General features: G+C 38.4%; 2 protein-coding genes across 3 annotated transcripts in view; one reads left to right on the top strand and one right to left on the bottom strand.

Moving 5' to 3' along the window:
* Position 1: 1 nt before the first annotated feature.
* On the top strand, positions 2-10,190 carry LOC133520029 (glycine dehydrogenase (decarboxylating), mitochondrial-like). The gene is made up of 18 exons (XM_061854283.1): positions 2-1,181; positions 1,715-1,793; positions 2,035-2,170; positions 2,605-2,769; positions 3,047-3,275; positions 3,699-3,922; positions 4,163-4,338; positions 4,510-4,739; positions 5,349-5,528; positions 5,703-5,887; positions 6,123-6,324; positions 6,824-6,973; positions 7,377-7,489; positions 8,073-8,220; positions 8,490-8,697; positions 9,111-9,283; positions 9,554-9,634; positions 9,948-10,190. The coding sequence occupies exons 1-18, from the start codon at positions 975-977 to the stop codon at positions 10,056-10,058; spliced, it is 2,997 nt and encodes a 998-aa protein (XP_061710267.1). The 5' UTR covers positions 2-974; the 3' UTR covers positions 10,059-10,190.
* LOC133520028 (uncharacterized) overlaps positions 10,115-19,856 on the bottom strand; it is a 32,331-nt gene continuing 22,589 nt past the window's right edge. For both annotated transcript variants that reach the window (XM_061854282.1, XM_061854281.1), the window contains 9 exons: positions 17,014-17,139; positions 16,530-16,621; positions 16,330-16,423; positions 16,031-16,187; positions 15,444-15,615; positions 14,580-14,793; positions 14,284-14,376; positions 14,039-14,186; positions 10,115-13,950 (listed from right to left, as the gene is read on the bottom strand). In XM_061854282.1, the coding sequence (XP_061710266.1) occupies positions 10,907-13,950; positions 14,039-14,186; positions 14,284-14,376; positions 14,580-14,793; positions 15,444-15,615; positions 16,031-16,187; positions 16,330-16,423; positions 16,530-16,621; positions 17,014-17,139 (4,140 nt within the window). In that variant the 3' untranslated portion in view covers positions 10,115-10,906. The remainder of the gene's footprint in view (positions 13,951-14,038; positions 14,187-14,283; positions 14,377-14,579; positions 14,794-15,443; positions 15,616-16,030; positions 16,188-16,329; positions 16,424-16,529; positions 16,622-17,013; positions 17,140-19,856) is intronic.

Raw genomic sequence — 19,856 nt, 5'->3', positions numbered from 1 at the left:
GTTCCCATAGAAAATGTGAATTTCGTGCCTTTTTCTACTGACAAAGTTGTTTAACTATACTTAAACATAGAGTCAAACCAAGCTAACTCGACACCGACTTTAATAGCACACACTATGCAAGTGCTATTTTAGACTTCTATGAAATTATGACGTTTAAAATAACATTTCCACACTTGCACAGTCTGTGATATCAAAATCACTACCGAGTAATCTTGGTCTCAGGGCCTAACGCGAACACCGAAGTTCGCAAATTGCGGCCATATATGTCTTATACTCCAATTATTTATGGCCTATTTATTTGAGGAACGGGCACCTAACTGCACGTTTTTAAGGTTTACTAGTTACAGTTACCTATATCAATCTTAATTGATGGTGTTGTCTCGTAAGATAGGTATCGTGCATAATATCGTGTCCATTTCAATAAGAACCGGGTGTTTCAAACCGTCGGTATACTTACCTAAGTTACCTATAATGATAAATAAAAACACTAAAATGATATTGTAGGTATTTAATGTTTCGTCGATGGTGGTTAGTGGTTAGTGGATCTAAAAACACCCTTCTCACACTTATCCAGAGAATAAGTAAAATACTAGATGCGCCTTTAAGTATTATAGGGATGGACATGATAGGTTAACCATGTTTAACTAAATTCATACAAGTAGTATGATTGCTTTTTAGTCCAATGTTGCAACATAAACAGTTCGACGAATCTTTTCATCGAACGTAAGCGCGATCATGCTAACTACCTCTGCGATTTTAAAGTTATCTATAACAAAAACTTGTTTAGGTATTAAGTAAAGAATGACTAAATAACAACACATTATTTAATGATGTTTGCATATTGGTTCATCTTATCAGAAAACGTGTAGCTTTGACCTCTCTATCAGCATCAGTATTCTACTGTCGCTTTCATAAGACACACACAGCATGTTAAAAGTTTATATTGTAATTGAACTATATTAAATTATTGAAAAATGTACAGATTACTTAAACGCGGCGTGTTAACTGGGAACAAATTAAATGGTTTAAAACCTTCTAATCTAGGAAGAGGTACTCGTTATCTGACTACCCAAGATGCGAAGGCAGATATTCTGTTCCCTGAAACGGTCGATTTCCCGAGCAGGCATATTGGGCCCAGGGACCAAGATATTGTGACCATGCTGGATCTTTTGGGATACAAGGTTTGAAATTATAATTTTTTTCTCCTTCATTTTCGATGTTTATCGTTATTTACTTAGTTAGCCAATTAGCTAATTGTTTAATCCAGGAGGGCCTTAGGAATATGAATTATAATGGCACTAGCTGTGGCTGTAGCTACGCTCTCCTTTCGCGGCCTTTATTATGTCCGGCTCCCGCTAAAATAATAGTTAATTACTTATTGCTGTGGCACGACGAACCGAAGTGCCTCTGACACCAAAAGACCGCCATGCTTCTCAGTCCAGCCGTTTCTGTCCAATCGGCGGCGCCGAGTTCGATAAAGTAAAGATTTCCAAATATAAAGTAGCCTTATTCATCCCCGGCTTAACTAAATTACCAACATTCAGTAAAAAAAAAAAAAACAAAGATACCCCCTGTACCACCTCAGTTGTCTGCCTGTATCTATCAATAATCAATTGTGTTTCCTAAAGCTGTATCTTTTACTCAAATGTGCAATAAAACTTGTTCAATATCTACTAGTTTCAATCTGTACTTAGTTTGACTTTTTCCTTACCAGAGCTTGGACCAGTTGACTAATGATGCGGTACCTAAGCAAATCCAGTTGCAAGGTCTTATGGACATCTCTGAGCCTATGAGTAAGTATAGTCAATAAATAATGATATCAGGATATCACCTTTTCATAGATCTTCACCCCAAAATTGGGTTTAGCTAGGAAGTTTGTGGTTATGGATTTGTACAACTGGAAATAATTAAATAATCTACTAATCACACAAATCGTTAGGTAAATGTACCTATTCTGCACTTTCAGAGGTCGTAAAATATTAATGCGTCGGCCTACGATTCCATTTCCCTAACACTCCTAACAAATTATTTCAGGCGAATACGATCTTATCGAAAGAGTGCGCAAGTTAGCTGAAAATAATCAAATATGGCGTTCATACATCGGTATGGGATATCACAACTGTGCTGTACCTCATACCATCATGAGGAATATGTTCGAAAATCCTGGATGGTAAGAACCGTATTGATTACCTAAATCCAAGAAAAACAAACTTGTTATTTGAATTCGTAAATTTTACATTGTGATGGCGACTGCAGCTTGCAGCAGCGTTGACGTGGGTGATGTCCCTGTCAACCTCCTTGAGTGACCAATTGACCGTTCTTATCGTAACGTAACAGCCATGCGGCATCGACAGGAAATCGCTGTCATCTCAATACAATGCAGCTTTACGCTGTTGCAGTCGCCATCCGAATCCTCCCTCCTTCATCCTTTATTAGGTAACTTAAGTCATTCTTTCTCTCCCTCCCTCTCTCTCTCTCTCTCTTTCTCCTAGTCATCATCATCGAGTGATCTACATATAGTTCGTATGTATGATTCATTTCTATCTTCTGAAGTTGACATGTGTAAATGCATATTGCAGTTAATTATGAATTTCGATATTTCAGGACGACGCAGTACACTCCCTACCAACCCGAAGTGGCTCAGGGCAGACTGGAAAGTCTCCTCAACTACCAGACGATGGTGAGCGACCTCACTGGCTTGGATGTTGCCAACGCATCGCTGCTTGATGAAGGCACGGCTGCTGCCGAGGCCCTATCCCTTTGCCACAGGTACATAATACTGAACCTCTTAAATGAACTCTATTGTTCTTATTATGTTCAACTTGCCTCTAAACGTTACACTCGAATTTGTATAGGTACCTACAGTGAATTTAAAATCACCCATAAGGTATAAAATTTGGCTCAGCTCAGAGTTTATAATAGTTGAATTCATGCTATTAACTTAACTCTTTACATTACGCTGAAAACATTGTTTCTGAATGGTTTTTTTTTAATAATCATTCGTTTACCTGATCATACACTTCACACACACACTTGGAATTTTCAGACACAACAAAAGGAACAAGTTCGTAGTATCAGAGCGTCTCCATCCTCAAACACTAGCCGTCGTCCAAACCCGTTTGGATGCTCTAGGATTGGAGGTGTTGGTGGTACCCGACGTGCGACAGGCGGATTTCGCGCAGAGAGACATCTCTGCTGTCCTCTTGCAATGTCCTGATACCAGAGGCTTGGTTTATGATTACTCTGGATTGGCTGCTGCTGCTCAGGAACATGGAGTAAGTATCTTATTCACGGATGCACCTACAAATAATCCGGATACTACAGTTAAGTATGTACTTTCATGCCAATCATAATTTAAGTGTGTGTGACCCACCAAGCGAGGTGTGTTGTTGTAGCTGACTAGTGAAAGCGGTTCCAAGGAAAGCATCAAACCTATCGTACGTCACAATACAGTTAATACAATTAATTACGTCGTTAATCCAGTTTCGAGTATAAAACTCGATGTACTTCCGTAGTTTGGCTTATCTTTCGGCCACACATTTTGGTTGTGGGGTACTGCTGCTGCTGTACCTTTTCATTCGTGATATTATTACCGTTATGCTATTTAAACTTTAAACAAACTTTGTTGTGTATCCTCACCTTAAATATTACTTACTACTAGTAACTTTAGTTCTATTCTACACTTTTTGTTTTTTTAGACATTAGTCGTAGTGGCAACGGATCTCTTAGCCATGGCTCTGCTCAGGCCTCCAGCGGAATGCGGCGCAGCCCTTGCCGTAGGCACTTCCCAACGGTTGGGAGTCCCACTTGGCTATGGGGGTCCCCATGCAGGGTTCTTCGCGGCCGAACATCCGTTGGTGCGGCTCATGCCTGGACGTATGGTGGGCGTGACGAGGGACGCTGCTGGAAGAGATGCCTACAGGTAAAATTTAAGAGAACAATTATAGCTGCAATCAGGATTTGATTTGCAACATCTGAAGCTGAAGTGTCTCACGTCTGATTCGCTGTCTTCATATACTCCAATCACCGTGAACAAAGTCAACGTTTTATTAGCTGTTTGTATTATCACTAGAGTTCCTTCCTGTAGTTGTCTCGTCATCATTCTATAGTTATCCAATTAATATTTAAGAAATTATTAATAAAAATCCTTCTATTTATCTAGGTTAGCTCTTCAGACCAGAGAACAGCACATCCGACGAGACAAGGCGACGTCAAACATTTGCACAGCTCAAGCCCTCTTGGCGAACATGTCCGCGATGTACGCCGTCTACCACGGACCTCAAGGCTTGAGGGATATTGCCATTCGAGTTCATAATGCTACTCTAGTACTTGATCATGGTATGTAATTGTTCATTAATCTCATACTCTTACTACCATAGTAATTACTCATTGATTCAAAGATCATTCATAACTTTTCGTAATCTTCGCTAAAACTGTAATCCTTAATTGGGAAAAGTTGATCAGTGTAACAACGCATCAGTGTCATACGATCTTGTGTACCTATTGCAGGTATCAGACAACGTGGTCACAAGCAATCTAACGAAGTATACTTCGACACGTTACACGTTGTACCCCATGCTAACCACGACGCTGGTGCCATCAAAGAAAGAGCCCAACAAAAGAAGATCAATCTTCGGTATTTCGATGACGGTGCAGTTGGTGTTGCATTAGATGAAACCACTACCATGCAGGATGTTGATGACTTGCTTTGGATATTTGACTGTCAAAGCGTTGAAGAGGTAAAATATGTACCAGTGTATTTTCTATGGTGCCACAAGATTCTGATAGATTCAATAAATTCAAATTTAAAAATGTATTCTTTAAGTAGGCCTCAAGGGCTCTTTACAAGTCAATGCAACATTTACAGTGACATACACATAATATATGACATGAAAAATACAAAATATAAAATGCATGAAATATGGCATTAGTATCCCCACTTCTTTATACGAATAGTGGTAACTTACGCTTTACGTAGCTTACGGAGTTCCGTATGTCAGTTGTAATAAATATCTACAATTCCTAATAAACTCTCATCGGACTTCGGTCCCCAGACATAAGAGAAGCCCGCCTGAAGAGTGTACTCTCTATTACTCTCTCTACCTTACTAAAGCAGAGACGCTTTCCATATAGATTTTTGTACATTGACCCACCTGTTGCTGTCTTTATTGCACGCGCGTGCATAGCAACAAGCGGGTTAATGTATGAAAATCTATATGGAAAGCGTCTCTGCTTTAACTATGCCAGGTCCTACTTATACGCCAATTTTGGCAATGAATACTATATAAATGATGTATAATGGCATGAATGTGAAATCTGATAAACTACGAAAGTGGAATTCTTTGTAGGTAAAGAAAAACGAAGAATCAGTGAAATCTCGCAGCGTGCTTAAGGGTCCATTCAGAAGGACGTCCCCGTATCTAACGCATCCCGTCTTCAATATGCACCACTCGGAAACTAAGCTGGTGCGGTACATGAAGCGACTGGAGAATAAGGACATATCTTTGGTCCACTCTATGATACCTCTGGTAAGACTTTTTTCGTACAACTAGCAGTCCAAATTTGAAATTTTAGGAATGTTTAATATTGTGTGTAAAACATTCTCCGGAATATTTGCCTGTAGGATTATGCACGTTTAATAGCATACCAATCTGTGCTTTCATATGATACTGATGATACTTTAAAGTCAAAACTTTTTTCAGGGTTCCTGCACTATGAAACTAAATTCAACTACGGAGATGATGCCATGCTCATTCAAGCACTTTACAGATATTCATCCGTTCGCGCCACTGGATCAGTGTCAGGGCTATCATACCTTGTTTGAGGAACTTGCTAATGATTTGTGTGCGATCACAGGCTACGACCGTGTTTCATTTCAGCCAAACAGGTACGAAACCTAAAACCTGTTACGTAAAACCTTACTTACTTCTCATTAATTGAGTTAGGATTTTAAACGTCTTAGAAGACATTCATTGAATTCCTACAGCACTTGTGACGAAAGTAGAGGACGGCACAACCAATCACGTCATTATAAAATTTGGCACCCGTAGCAATTTTACCTGATTCTTTAATTATTAAGTTCCTCCTGACGATTGTTTACGACAAATGACTATGTTATACAGCGGCGCTCAAGGCGAATACGCGGGGCTACGTACAATAAAGCGCTATCACGAGTTCCGCGGCGACACGGGCCGCAACATATGCCTCATTCCCGTAAGCGCGCACGGCACGAACCCAGCATCTGCCCATATGGCCGGTATGCTGGTGTGTGCTATCCGAGTCAAGCCCTCTGGAGATATCGACATGGAGCATCTCAAAGATAAGGTAGATATCAACATGGACTCTATAGCGAACTTCTTTTGTCATTAACTAAATAAAAAAATTAAGACAGGCGAGACCTTACTTCTAAGATATTCAAGGACTGAAAAAAGATTCTGGCTGCACTTATGTAACGTACGATTACAAAGGCAGATTTTTAAATTCTCCTATACCTACTTGGTTGTGTAACTACGTTCGGTGACTCGGTTCGGATATAACTATTGTAAGGACTTGATTATTGAAACAACGACATATTGGAAGTGTCTTTTATTTGTAAAACGCTGTCTCACTCTTACCTTACTGTTACTCTAACGGTGTTATTAAATATCGAATGAGACTACTATGGTTCGACCTAATAATCGACTTTGCCCCATGCCCTTTGAAATTTAAATTGAAAAGAATATATTATTTTAATTTTAAATTTCACAATCTCTCTTACCCTTACACTATGCTTGCTCTTACACTGATTCAAGTTGCGGATCCTAAATTTTCCCTGTATTGGCAGGTTGAAGAGCACAGCAAGAAGCTATCATGCCTCATGCTGACGTACCCTAGCACGTTCGGTGTGTTCGAGGAGCAGGCCGCAGACGTGTGCGCGCTGGTGCACAAGCATGGCGGCCAAGTGTACTTGGACGGCGCCAATATGAATGCACAGGTTAGATTACTTACTTGAGAAACGAATCAGCATGTCAATCAAGATTGTATCCTGAAAATTCACCATTGTTTTATGATCAATCAGGACGTAGCACTTAATATCTCACGTTTTTCACAGTCGAAGATTTTTTGGCATGTTTCGCTCCATAACAAGGAACTTCAACGGGAGAACCCATTGGCAGTCTGCGTCGGTCGCCAGTTTTTTTATGTGGTAGGCCTTAGAAGTATGGCACTGTTTTTAGTAATTGTGCTATCAGGAAACTAATGTCTGCTTGCACTTCGATAAGGTAACAATATGGACCACATATTTTTTTATGTTCTAGTCAACACGTTTCGATCTTCCTAACGCATTCATCAACTGTTACGGCTTCCTAATACTTTCATAAAATTCACATTTACGGCAGGTTGGTCTATGCCGTCCAGGAGATTATGGCAGCGATGTATCTCATCTTAACCTGCACAAGACCTTCTGTATACCCCATGGCGGTGGTGGTCCAGGCATGGGACCTATTGGAGTGTAAGTCCATATAATTTAAATCTTTGTTAAATAATAACTGGAGTCGGGTAGTAAACTGACACATACTTTTCGTTCATTTTTGTCGATTCCTCAAAAAGGTTTAATATGTTGCCAAGGCTTACCAAGGTTGTTAGTGATTTTTAATAATTGTCATTGCAGATATCATTTATCCGTCGTGTAAAGCTCTATAAAGATATTTGAGTAAAATGCCTTGATGAGTCATATGGAGTAATACCATTGCTAATACAGGGTGAAATTGTTGTTTGACCATACGTTGAGGGGTGGATACATGTTGGATATGTAGGTCATACTAAACAACTTTTACGAAATCGCACAAAAATCTGCCATCTCATACATTCTGGTGAAACACATGTCAATTTTCTATGGAACAGCTTATTTTTTTCGCGATTTCGGGGTGGTTGATCCTATAGTAAAAGTTGTTCAGTATGACCCACATATTTACCCCTCAGCGTGTGGTCAAACAACAATTTCACCCTGTATTTCTCTATGTGAATCGCCAAAAATCTGCAAGGCAAGTGTACCATTGTCTTTTGTTGATTAAAAAAATACAAATCCTTTCCAGGAAAGCTCACCTAGCGCCTTTCCTGCCTTCACATCCCGTTGTAGACCCCCTAGCGGACTTGGGTGACGCGGCGCACAGTTTTGGATCAGTGAGTGCGGCTCCCTATGGTTCTTCGGCCATCTTGCCGATTTCCTGGGCATATATCAAGGTAAGTGTAATAAGGAAGAAATAGGAAGATAGGAAAATTTTGATGTTAAAGATGCCGTCAATTACTAGCCGGTGTATTTCCGCAAGAAGCGTGCACAACCTCCACAGGATCGGGGACATCCCTTCTAATCTATTGCCGTCATATCTGGCAAAAGAAAACGTGGAAGTGTGTGAAGCGTGTCTAGATATGAGCACATTCTTTATGACCTGAAAGTTCGAGTAAGTTGCCTTCAATTCGTATGTGTTAATTCTGAATTTATGTTGTTTCAGATGATGGGCCCTAAAGGTCTCAAGCGCGCAACGCAAGTAGCCATACTGAACGCAAACTACATGTCCCGAAGGCTCGAGGGCCATTACAAAACGCTGTATAAGGGTGAAAGGGGGCTAGTGGCGCACGAGTTCATCATAGACGTGAGAGATCTTAAGAAAACTGCTAATATAGAACCTGGAGACATTGCGAAGAGGTTGATGGACTTTGGTAAGCATCTAAAGCCTGACCAGTAATATATAATCACGCGCCATATTGCGGAATTTCATTGGAACTAAATTTTTAATACTAACTGAACTGCCATCCTACACATGAGAATAAAAGCGCCTTCTTGACAATGATCATATATTTCTGGTCGGGCTTTATTTAAAATTGTCCTATTCTTATAGAGTGGAATATTGTACCACCTTTATCTTCGACACAGAACTTTTTGATCGAGTCTTAATTGAGTAAAGAGTCCTTACTGCTCCGGATCAAGTGCTCCACTTTATGCTATTTTCCTCTTCCACCACGAAAAGTCTCGGACCTCTTTAATGTGAAATAATTTGCGCACACCATATCTTGTTTTACATCAACTTGCCGATTAGCGAACTGTTTCATTTGAAAAATCTCTCCTTTTTCAGGATTTCACGCCCCAACCATGTCTTGGCCGGTAGCTGGGACTCTTATGATAGAGCCTACGGAATCCGAGGATCTGCAGGAACTCGACCGGTTCTGCGAGGCGCTCATCCAAATTAGAAAAGAAATCAAAGACATAGAGGATGGAGTCATGGATAAACGGTTAAATCCGCTCAAGGTTTGTATTATGCTTGAAATTTTTCCATGAACTTATTGTAAGAGTACAGGCTAAAAATAAGCACAAAAACATGGTTTCTCGAATATGCTTCGTTTAGTTTTAAACTTGGAGTAACAGAAAGCCGGTGTTGCTCGAAGGTATTAAACGAAAATTAACTTTTTTGAGGATTCTCAGTTAGTTGATGAACAATTAGATTTATACAATGCCTCCCTTTCTATTAAACTGCATTTTCGCGTTTTGTGGCAGTCTTTATAAAAACACTATTTGTAGATGGCGCCTCATACGCAAGAAGCTGTGATATCAGAAGACTGGAACAGGCCTTACAGCAGAGCTCAAGCTGCATTCCCTGCCGTGAGTACAAACTAATTTTATTATATGTATATAAAGAAAGGGACATCTTAATATAGGAATTTCTTGGTATCGTCAATTTCATTAGAAATTAAATATTTCCTTGTCTTGTCCTCGACTTTCTCGATTGTACAGATGTTTGAAAAAAAAGATTTGACAATTACAGCGAAAGAAGCTGCTAGTAGTAGTATCTGTTTTGTCACACGATGACTAGGTTGTTAAGGAATAGGCTAATTAGTAAGCTGTAAGTTTGTGTAAATTAAGCAATTATATAATAGGTACTAATGTGGTACTAATGGATTCTTTATTCATTCAGCCGTTCGTGAAGGGAGAAACGAAGATCTGGCCAACAGTGGGTCGGATCGACGATATGTATGGCGACAAGCACCTCGTCTGTACGTGTCCTCCAGTCCTTGATGACTTCTGATCCTTTATTTATTGTTATAGGCTATATATTATATTTAAGATTAAAACAAAGACATGTTGTCGCATAATAATATGTATATTTTGTCAATATTGCTGTAGAATAAATATTTCCCTCTAACAACAAAACTTCTCTTATTCTGCAATGGCGACCTCACTCTATAGCGGTATAAACAATTTTAATTGCCATAAAATTCCATTGACTTCGAACAAGTAATCTATCTATCTTATTATCATACAAATATTTCATATTGCAAAGGATTATTATTTTACTATACGTTACGTTAAAATAGAGTCAAGGCAACGAGTTTGTTTTGTTTCTAGCTCAAATAGGTGAACGGCTTACTGCTACAACCTATGTTCATATACAACAGATTCCTGACGCTTATACGTAAATACAAGCAAAGCCATTCTTATATTATGAATTGTAATGCGTGTGCAGTTATGTGCTCTTATTTATAACGGCAAATAATCAGTTCCTGACCTTAAAAGTTCAGAGGAGCTAGGTACTAACTACGTGCATAAGTCTGAGGAGCTCGATCCAAAACATCACGCGATGTCATCCGAAAACGTCGGGATTATTTTAATCCAATTTTAATAAATTATTCGTAAAACTATGTATTCTCTATTAATTATCAAATCAAACATTAAGTCTACAATAGCTTAAAATTTAATTTTACCTAATCAATGCATGACAAACATATTTTATAAATTGTACATAATCTAAAACAGAAAACCATTCAAAACACAAAATTATTCACAAATATCAGTACAATAAAATGCAATGGAACGACATAATACATTCTTCTTTAATAATAGTAACTATTAATCATTTAACTATTTTGTCTATAATTATTTTGGGGGTGAATTAACAGTATCCTTAGGATACATGCCCAGTCGAACTCCGAGCTCTTTGGGCATCCGCATTGCTGGACGAGTGGGGAACGGGTGATACGATCCAGTAGAGGGGCTCCTTGGGTAGGACAACGAAGACAAAGTGTCAGTCTCGATCAGAGACGTTATTGCACTGCAAGTGTCATCCGATTCCAATTTGAATTTATCACTCTTCTCAAAGTATTCTTTGGGATTTGTAGGAGTTTCCCTATTTGGAAAGATTTTAGGTGAAATAGGAGTAGATACTTGGTCCAGTGAAGTAATTTGACACAATGTATCACTCGAATTACTTTTTGCACCACAAGGTGAATCGTCATCAGCTGAAGGTTCATAGGTGAAGCTAATAGAGGAAGTTACTACGTTAGCGAACTCACTTACTTGGCTGTTGTCAGTCTTTATTAAACTATCGCAAATTTTCGGACCTTGGCCTACCGTCTTGCTACAAATATCACTGGCTTTAGATAAAACAAAGTCGTTGTATTTGGTAGAAAGCGGATAGTTATAGTCATCAGACATAAATCGACGTTCGTACGTTGATGTATCTTTTACTTCTGAAGATGACGGTAAAGTTACAGAGGCTTTTGACTCTCCAGGGCCGGAATTTTGAGCCCATTCGGAAATCGAGGAACGTATAGGTTCGTTGCTTGATACGTCAGGGCGTGCTGTTGGTTCTGGAGTCTTCATAGTATTTGCGTAATCGAATTCATATTTTACTGGTTTATTTAAAAGATTTTTAAAATCGCATTTCGCCAGGAAGCCTTTGTTCTCCCAACCGTAATGATCAGTTTTATTGCCTAAACATTCACTGCTAGGCGATTTAATACATTTCATTGTGCTAAATTCTGGATTACGTGCAATACCTTCACGTATTTCTAATGAAAATGGATCATCTATGGAAATTGGTCTAATTCTGACAAAATCATTTTTTTCGTTCGCGCCACTGTCAACGTTTTTTTTTCGATGAACAATCAAAGAATCCGACGTGGACTCCTTTAGAAAGGAGCAATCAGTAAAATTGGATTCTACGGTACTAATTTCAGAGCCAGCGGGTTTGATAACATCGACCAGGTTTTCCGAACTTTTTGTTTCATGTGTTTTGGTTGTGATATCAGACATATTTTGTTTTGTTAGAATTCTGCTTAGTATTTTCGAATTTTCTTGAATGATTTGCAGAGCTCTTTCGCTGTTTTTGCGACCAGATCTGAGAACATAGTCTTTCGGGGAGAATGTTTTAACTTCAGAAGTCTTTTCTAAGCTGTCTTGTTTTATATTTTGTATTTTACTATGTTCTTCATATGAAATTTCACTAGTGTTCATTTTGTACTGATTATGAATATCTGGGCTGATACTGGTTTTCTTTGAAAAACTATGACTTTGCGGCAGTGATGACGCTCGTTCTACTTCACTCTGTAGAATTGTATCATTATGGTTACTCTGTAGTGTCAAGGAGTCAGGTTTCTTTGGTACCCGTGATAACCTCTTAGCAGCCCTCCGATTAGGTATTTCAGAATTATTAGGATCTGTAACACGGGCTCCAAAAAATTCAGGACTATGCTCAAAGTATTTATCAATTCTCAGTGGTATGGGAGGCTCATCTTCGCTCACTACGATACTCTCAGCACCGGGGCTTCTTGGCGGGCTATCGATGTCAGAAACGTTTTTGTCAGATAAATCTATATCAGGCACAAAATTTGGATACATTGTCAGACTATCAATAATAACTGGTGGCCTGGCACTTATATCTAATTTAGAAGTAGAAGGTCTCTTAAAATTACTTTCATAATCGTAAGTATAAGGAGATTTAAAGCCTGTTTCAAAATTACATGGAGACAAATCGATAGGACTGAGGTCCGTCAGATTCTTTGGCAGAGGCTTTGATGATCGAATTGATTGAGTGCTTCTGGTGTATTCTTCAGACTTCAGTCTCATTAGGACTTCCCCTTTCTCAGAACCGTGGTCTGAATATGGAGATTTACTTTTATACGGACTTAATCTTTTGTAATTTTCCATTTCAGTACAACCTAACAAATTGTCACTTAGCTTGCTGTCGAAACCATCGATGTAATTTCTTAATGGTTCACCTGCTGCAGAGTGTAGGTAATCATTTACAGTCATTTCTGATGTCATTGTTTGATTTTGTTCTATTGATGGAGTAGTTTTAGATTCTTTTATTATGGATGAGAGGGTATTTTTTTTGTCTTTTGCAGTACTAACGGGGGAAATTCTAGATTCTTTTGAAATGGGTGAGTGAAGGTATTCTGTGTCTTTAGTAAATTTACATGGCGAAGGTTTTGAATCCGTTATTATAGGTGAGAGACGAAACGATGTGTCTTTTTTAAGAGTACATGGAGAAATTTGCGATTCCTTATGACTAGAAGATCGAATATACTTTATATCTTTCTCAAAACAACTAGGAGATAGCTTTGGTTCTTTTAAAGTAGGCGAGTGAGATAAAACCGTATCCTTTGAAAGTAATGATGATGAATGTTTTGGTTCTTTTGAAGTAGATTTGACTTTGACTTTATTGTCGTCTTGTATTTCCGGTTCCGAATCACTACCGCGTTCGTTTTCATCACACAGGCTAGTGTCAGTACTGGATGCTGAATGTGAAGAATATGATGAACTTTCACTAGAGCTGCGCGATCTCAATGAAGCAACCATTTCATCTGCTTCGCGTTCCGAAACTATGATTCCATCACCAGCCTCATCGAAATCGATAGATGCCTTTCTACCTTTTTCTACAGTTTTATCTTTCTTAATATCTTTCCATTTGAGAGAATTGCGCCGGTTAAGCGATTTACGACTTTTTTCTTCGTTCCAACTAATGGTGTCGTTAGAGTGGGCTCGCGGGGAAGTCTTTTCCCTCGAGGCGAGCGCTTGTCGCGAGGGGGGCACGGCGCCGGGTGGCGGGCCGAGTCTTCTGCCCCGCGAGCTTACAATTGCACTTTTCCCCAATAGAAGATTATTGACTGTAAGCGACGTTGGGGAAGTCGGTACTCCAACTGTAAATAAACAATAAAAAACGTAACCAAAACATTTCAAGCAAAATATAATATAAGGTTTAGATGTTTTGTATGATCGAATTGTTACCTGCCGCATGTCTGGCGCAAGCCGCTGCTAGAATGACATGCGCTTGTCGCTGCCGCTCCCTCAACCTCGCGTACTGCCTTTTAAGAGCACCGATATCCAAAGACAGTCTATCGCCAGCACCCAAACGGTCGTCTCGTTTTGGAATAACCTACAAACCATTTACAAGTAAATTTCCTATTCAAATTCAGATGAATTACGAAATATTATGGATATTTTACTTTGTGAATAATAAAAACGAGTATTACCGTTGCTAACGCCATTCTATTCCCGTCATCGCTTGAGTCACCCTCGTCTTCTGAATAAAACAGGCGCAACCCTCTCTTCGTCATCGACTGCATCTGCATAATTAAGTACGTACTTACCTATATTATAAATTTCACAGTGCAAGAAAGTCAGTAGGCATTCGTTTCTGTAAAAACTAGTTAGCTAGACTATTTATTTTTTTGTGATAAGAGAATCAGAGAAACGTAGTGTAAAAAGGGTTCTTTTAGAATGTAATCGGTCACTTAAGTATTTAGAGTCATTAAAGAAGGAGAATTACCGCAGAATGTAGAGGCGGTTGACACACCGGAACAGCTGGCGGGGCGGGCGGTGTAACCCTGTATCTATGGAGACTGCGCAGCCTCGGGAGCTCGGGGACGGAGCCGAAAGCCACCACCCTGGCCACCAGAGCCTCGCCGGCCTCCCACACGGCACCGGCGCCGCCGCCCATGCAGCTGTAGAACTCGTCCGCGGAACGGGCTGACAGGATGCGGCTGTGGGAGAGATAGTTGGTTTATCATGAGGTCGCGGCTGTTTCAGTCGGTATCAGGGCCAAAATGTTTACATTTATAATTTTAAATATTATCATCTTAGCGTTAACCCGGCATTTGCCACGGCTCACGAAAGCCCGGGGTCCGCTTGACAACTAATGCCGAAAATTCTCCTAATTTTGAATATCATGTGGTATAAACTTGTGGTATCTCTACGTTTTACAAGTTACAGTAATCCGAATTTAAGGTAAAGCTCCGAGCTTCTGGACGTTTTTTTTTATTCTTACGCTATACTACATATCTCGCGTCCAATGATGGTCTTATGTCAGTCCCTAAAGTCTCTTTTGGTTGGACTAAATGAAAAAAAAAAAACTGAAAATACATGTTTTTAGTAATTCACATTTGAATTACTTCAATGTTATATTTCTAAATAAATATATGTGCTAAACTTAAAAAAAAAAAACTACAAAGTAAGTGACAGTTACTCCATATAAAAGTGAACTGTGAGTTATAGGGGTCAAACCTCTCGTTTGAATAGTTTAAAAATATAAAAAAAACGCACAGAAGCTCGGGGCCTTCCCTTAAATAAGTAGAGATCGAAGAGACAACAATAATCATGATTCCTAATGGTAATTCATACTTAGTATACTTACTCTTGAAGCATATCCCAAATAGCCAGGGCAGTGAGCAGTAAGATTTCATTACCATCCAGTAAAATGAGGTCCCATATTCTTAGAAGGGATTCTCGAGGTAGCCACGTGGCATACAGGGTAAGAAACCATTGCATTGTAAATACATCAGGCAATGGGGGTTCTACGCCTCCACCTGGAAACAATTGGAAGTATTAAAAAATACAGTTGAGTCATTCACTATTTCAAAGCAACTTTTGACTTCAAATATTTTAAACCCTGAATTTGTCCAACGTTAGATTTAATACATAGAGACTTTATTGGTTAGGTCAATTTATTTAGCGACAAATAAATTTGCCCAATAATCCATCATCTGCCGTGATCTTACACATTCAGGTATCTTTTAGTTTGATTGACACAAACTAAAAGATACTGACAATTATGATTTAACTAGGGCATGCGAGAATAAATCAGCCGTCCAGTCCAGACATTTGGTAAGTAATTAAAGCTGATTGTTAATAATTTAATAACACTGAATGCGAGTAAATTGCCAGTGAAAATTACTATACCAATGGTCTTAGGTAATTATGTAGTATCAATAATATGCATACCGTCAGATATTCTTTGCAAGTGGTCCATGTGGTTAGCGAGCCGAGGCAAGCGCAATCTCAGCAAATCTCGGAAGGCTGCCATGTCAGCCGATAGGCCTCGTAAGTCGTCTGCGAAATAACCCTCGGGAAGAACTGCTTCCACCAAGTATATCATGACCTTTAAAGATAATTAAAAAAAAAAATGTTAATTAAGAGTGTCGCGAACAGCCGCAACAGCCATTGAAAAGCTCATTGAATTGTTGAGAGTACACAGAGTTATGGGAAGTAAATATTTCTTGCAACCAAAGTAAGTGACCTACCTTTAACGATTCGGACTCCGATTTGTCCATAACTTCTAGAATGATAGCTGCTAACATATTGAAACCTTGGCAGTAGCCGACGTCTTTGTTCCATCTGTAAAAGAGAATTACCAAAGTAACGTTAATTATAAACACTATTCTGTTTGTAACAGGTCTAGAACAATAAAATGAGAACCACACAAACGATAAAATATAGTTACCTTGCGTAGGCCAACAAAACTCGGCGTAGCATAGCTTGATTCTCCCGTCCTTCCGTTCCGCAGAAAAGCGAGCAACCCGTCCGGTGCAAATCCTATAAAGCAAATTGTATACTTTATTTTATTACCGTCCTTGTAACCACGGCCGTATTTAAATATATTGATAAACCGTAAACGTTCTAGTGCAATTTCCGGACAAATTGTCACGTCTCGACAAATAAACTGTTTTACGAGAATTTTTATCGCTCTATTTACTGCGGTGTACCTAACTTAATTTGATGTGACGTAGTGCCAAAGAGTTTATGTACGAAGCCTTTCAACTGAGTTTGGTGAAATTTGTCGAGGAGCGTAAAATTCGAAGATAAACCGGAGAGACATTTTTGTGTGTACATTTACTATTCTATGCGTACTACTGGCCAGTCTATGGATCAGTGGTCTGGTTAGGTGTCGGTTAACGTCTTAAGTATTTAGTACACAACTTAGATACCTTGATGATCTGCGCCCCGAGCTCCGTGTCATCGGGCTGCGCTGTGCCGCGAAAGCACGCGCGCTCCGCTACTGGCCAGTCTATGCCCCGCGCGGTCAGGTGCCGGTCTGCCAGGGTTATCCATAGCTGTAGAAAGTACAACTTCATTAGATTATAAATATAAGAAACCTAACTAGATGATTCTTTCCTTTGCTAATTGCTATAAAAATCCTATTTCATCTACAGATTTACAAAAACAATACATCATTTTATAACCCGATAACAATAATGTGTCGCTTATATAACGAAACCGTTACCGAGAATCCGTCCTTAGATATATTTGAATGCAGCTTACCCACATTCAACAATAAACTCCGCATAAGTTGTGTTCACAATTAATTTTCGTAAACCCTTTTTGTTTAATCAAATTAAAATATAAACAATTTAGTTTTAATTTTAGTCTTAGTCTAATTACTAATGTATGCAACGCTGTAAATGCTAAATCTTGCTACTGTTTATTGTTACCTTTTTGTCCATTATCTAGCGTAAAAATAGCATCTCACCTCTCTAGCGATAAATTGTAATTATATGAATATTTAGGTATTATTGCCGCAACAGATGGGCAGGTATTGTACTACAATAATTAAGTGAGTGGGTATGTTCTTTGATCCCGGACCGAAATAATCTTTCGGCAAAACACATTTATTATACAAGCGAGTACTTCGGGAAACCTTACGTTAATCTACGCATTAATAAATAAACAACCTCCCTCAAGTTTTGTGACGCACGAATTTGTTTCACAAATATCGGACCTACTTCATCACATTGGTTCTAAATATAGAAGTAGGTAGAACCAAAAGCTTTGGGCATTGAGGTCTAGACTAGAGTCGGCATCTCTAACAAAATCATTCCGCACCTCAATGAAGTGCCGGCACTTCATTGCGTTTAGTACGTCCACGTACGCGTACGTCTCCGACTACTGGCGAGATGCCACGCATGAACGAAAATTATAAAAAATAATAATTAAAAATGCCTTTGTGCGTTATATATTTTTTTCTAATGATATCAAGAAACATAATAAAAGCAATATAATAACAATCCACTACGAAGAAACTCTTGTTTTAAGCTCATTTAGATTATTTTGAAACGTCACTGTTAACACTCGCGATGGTACGACATTTTCTTTGGAGCATAGATTACATTTCGCAGATGTGACACGTAGGTACTAATGATTACCTACCTTATTGCTTGCAGAATATATACACAATAATGATTTATTTTTTGTAGTGGTTTTCTTTTATTTCAAGAGTATATCATTTAATTAAATATGTTAAAATTGCTACAGTACGAGAGTCAAAAATAAAAAGAGTTTTATAGCTATTTTTATATTTTTTTAATGTCGTCAGAGTCACATATGTAAAACAATTTCAATACACATGTAAGGAAATAAATACATTTCATCTTGATTTTATCTAGATTATTTACAGTGCGTATGTATGCAGAAAATGAACAAGTGTCATAACAGTTTTGCCTCTGGCTAGCTACATTTATTCTTTAGCTTAGTGACAGACGTCAAACGCTGAAAATTGCGGACACAATTTGTTCTCGATAGCCTGTCTAGTACATTTACGTCAGTGGCTTTGGATACTTATGTATTTTTACATATGCCAAAGGATGCCAGATGAAAAATGGACAAAACGATTAACTACTTGCAAGGGATCAAATGGAAAACGCTTACTGGGCAAACGACATAGAGAGAGTGTGGAGCAACTGGCTCACAGTGGCACAAGACCGAGAACAGTGGAAGAGTTTGGAGGAGACCTATACACGAAAGTAATCCTGACAGTTGATTAGATTAGTATAAAATAGTATTTAGTTTAAAAACAGTTTTTATAAGTGGTTACGGAATAAAAAGGCTTTTTAATTACTTACTTTATTTTAAAAATATTTACATAACTATTTTACTATAACGCAAATCCTGGAAGCGCGAATAAAACTAGTGTTCCCTAAAACATTTCTAGATCTAACTAATTAGCCGAGTTACGTACCTATATTATGTCGAAAACTAGATAGGTTATACATCGCACAAAGTACGGCTAAACGTTAATAAATGTATGCGTACCAACCTCAGATGTGGTATAGTCGAAGAAATATTATTTGCACCGATTAATGTTATCGCTAATGGCTCTTTTACAAATATGGTATTAAAAGAAGAAGCAGCCGGTTATGCATAAAGTATACTTGAGCTAAACAATCTTCATTTCAATTCTTTTCTACATTTTAATTTCTATTTTTCCCTAGTAATTTCTAACTTTTTAATTTGTAAAAAATAAAAACATTTGTTTCAAAGTAAATACGATTTGTGTCAAATAAAAGTTTCGACAACTAGTTCTTCCTATTATATGGATGGGACGTGCGGCAAAGCACTTCACACCTCTTTATTCGTAAAGATAAAGTTTAATGACCTATCGGTGCAAATTATATTTCGTCAACTAAGTACAAATGTCGAACGTCGACATCGGGAGCATGATTGATTGGATGTCTACCCACTTATCGACCTTTTCGTGTTTTGGTACTTACTTAATTTTTGTACGGAACGATATCTTTCAGTAGTAATATATTTTCTCAATTGAGAATGTCTTAGTAACATTAAATATTACTGCGACATTGAAATATTTGTTTTGTCTACTATTGTACCTATTTTTAGGACTTTTTGATCTATAAGTACTATACTTTGGTGTTATTATTAACGTTTTGTATTTATATCTGTATTTGGAAATGGAATTACGCGAGCCAGAAGAAGCCAGTTTCGTTCAGAGTTCGCATATCAGGTGAGTTTTGCTAAAAGGTAACTTATTTTATTA

This window comes from Cydia pomonella, chromosome 7 (genome assembly GCF_033807575.1).
Source record: "Cydia pomonella isolate Wapato2018A chromosome 7, ilCydPomo1, whole genome shotgun sequence".
In the NCBI taxonomy this organism is placed as follows: domain Eukaryota; kingdom Metazoa; phylum Arthropoda; class Insecta; order Lepidoptera; family Tortricidae; genus Cydia; species Cydia pomonella.
This window is presented reverse-complemented; position numbering and strand designations above follow the sequence as displayed.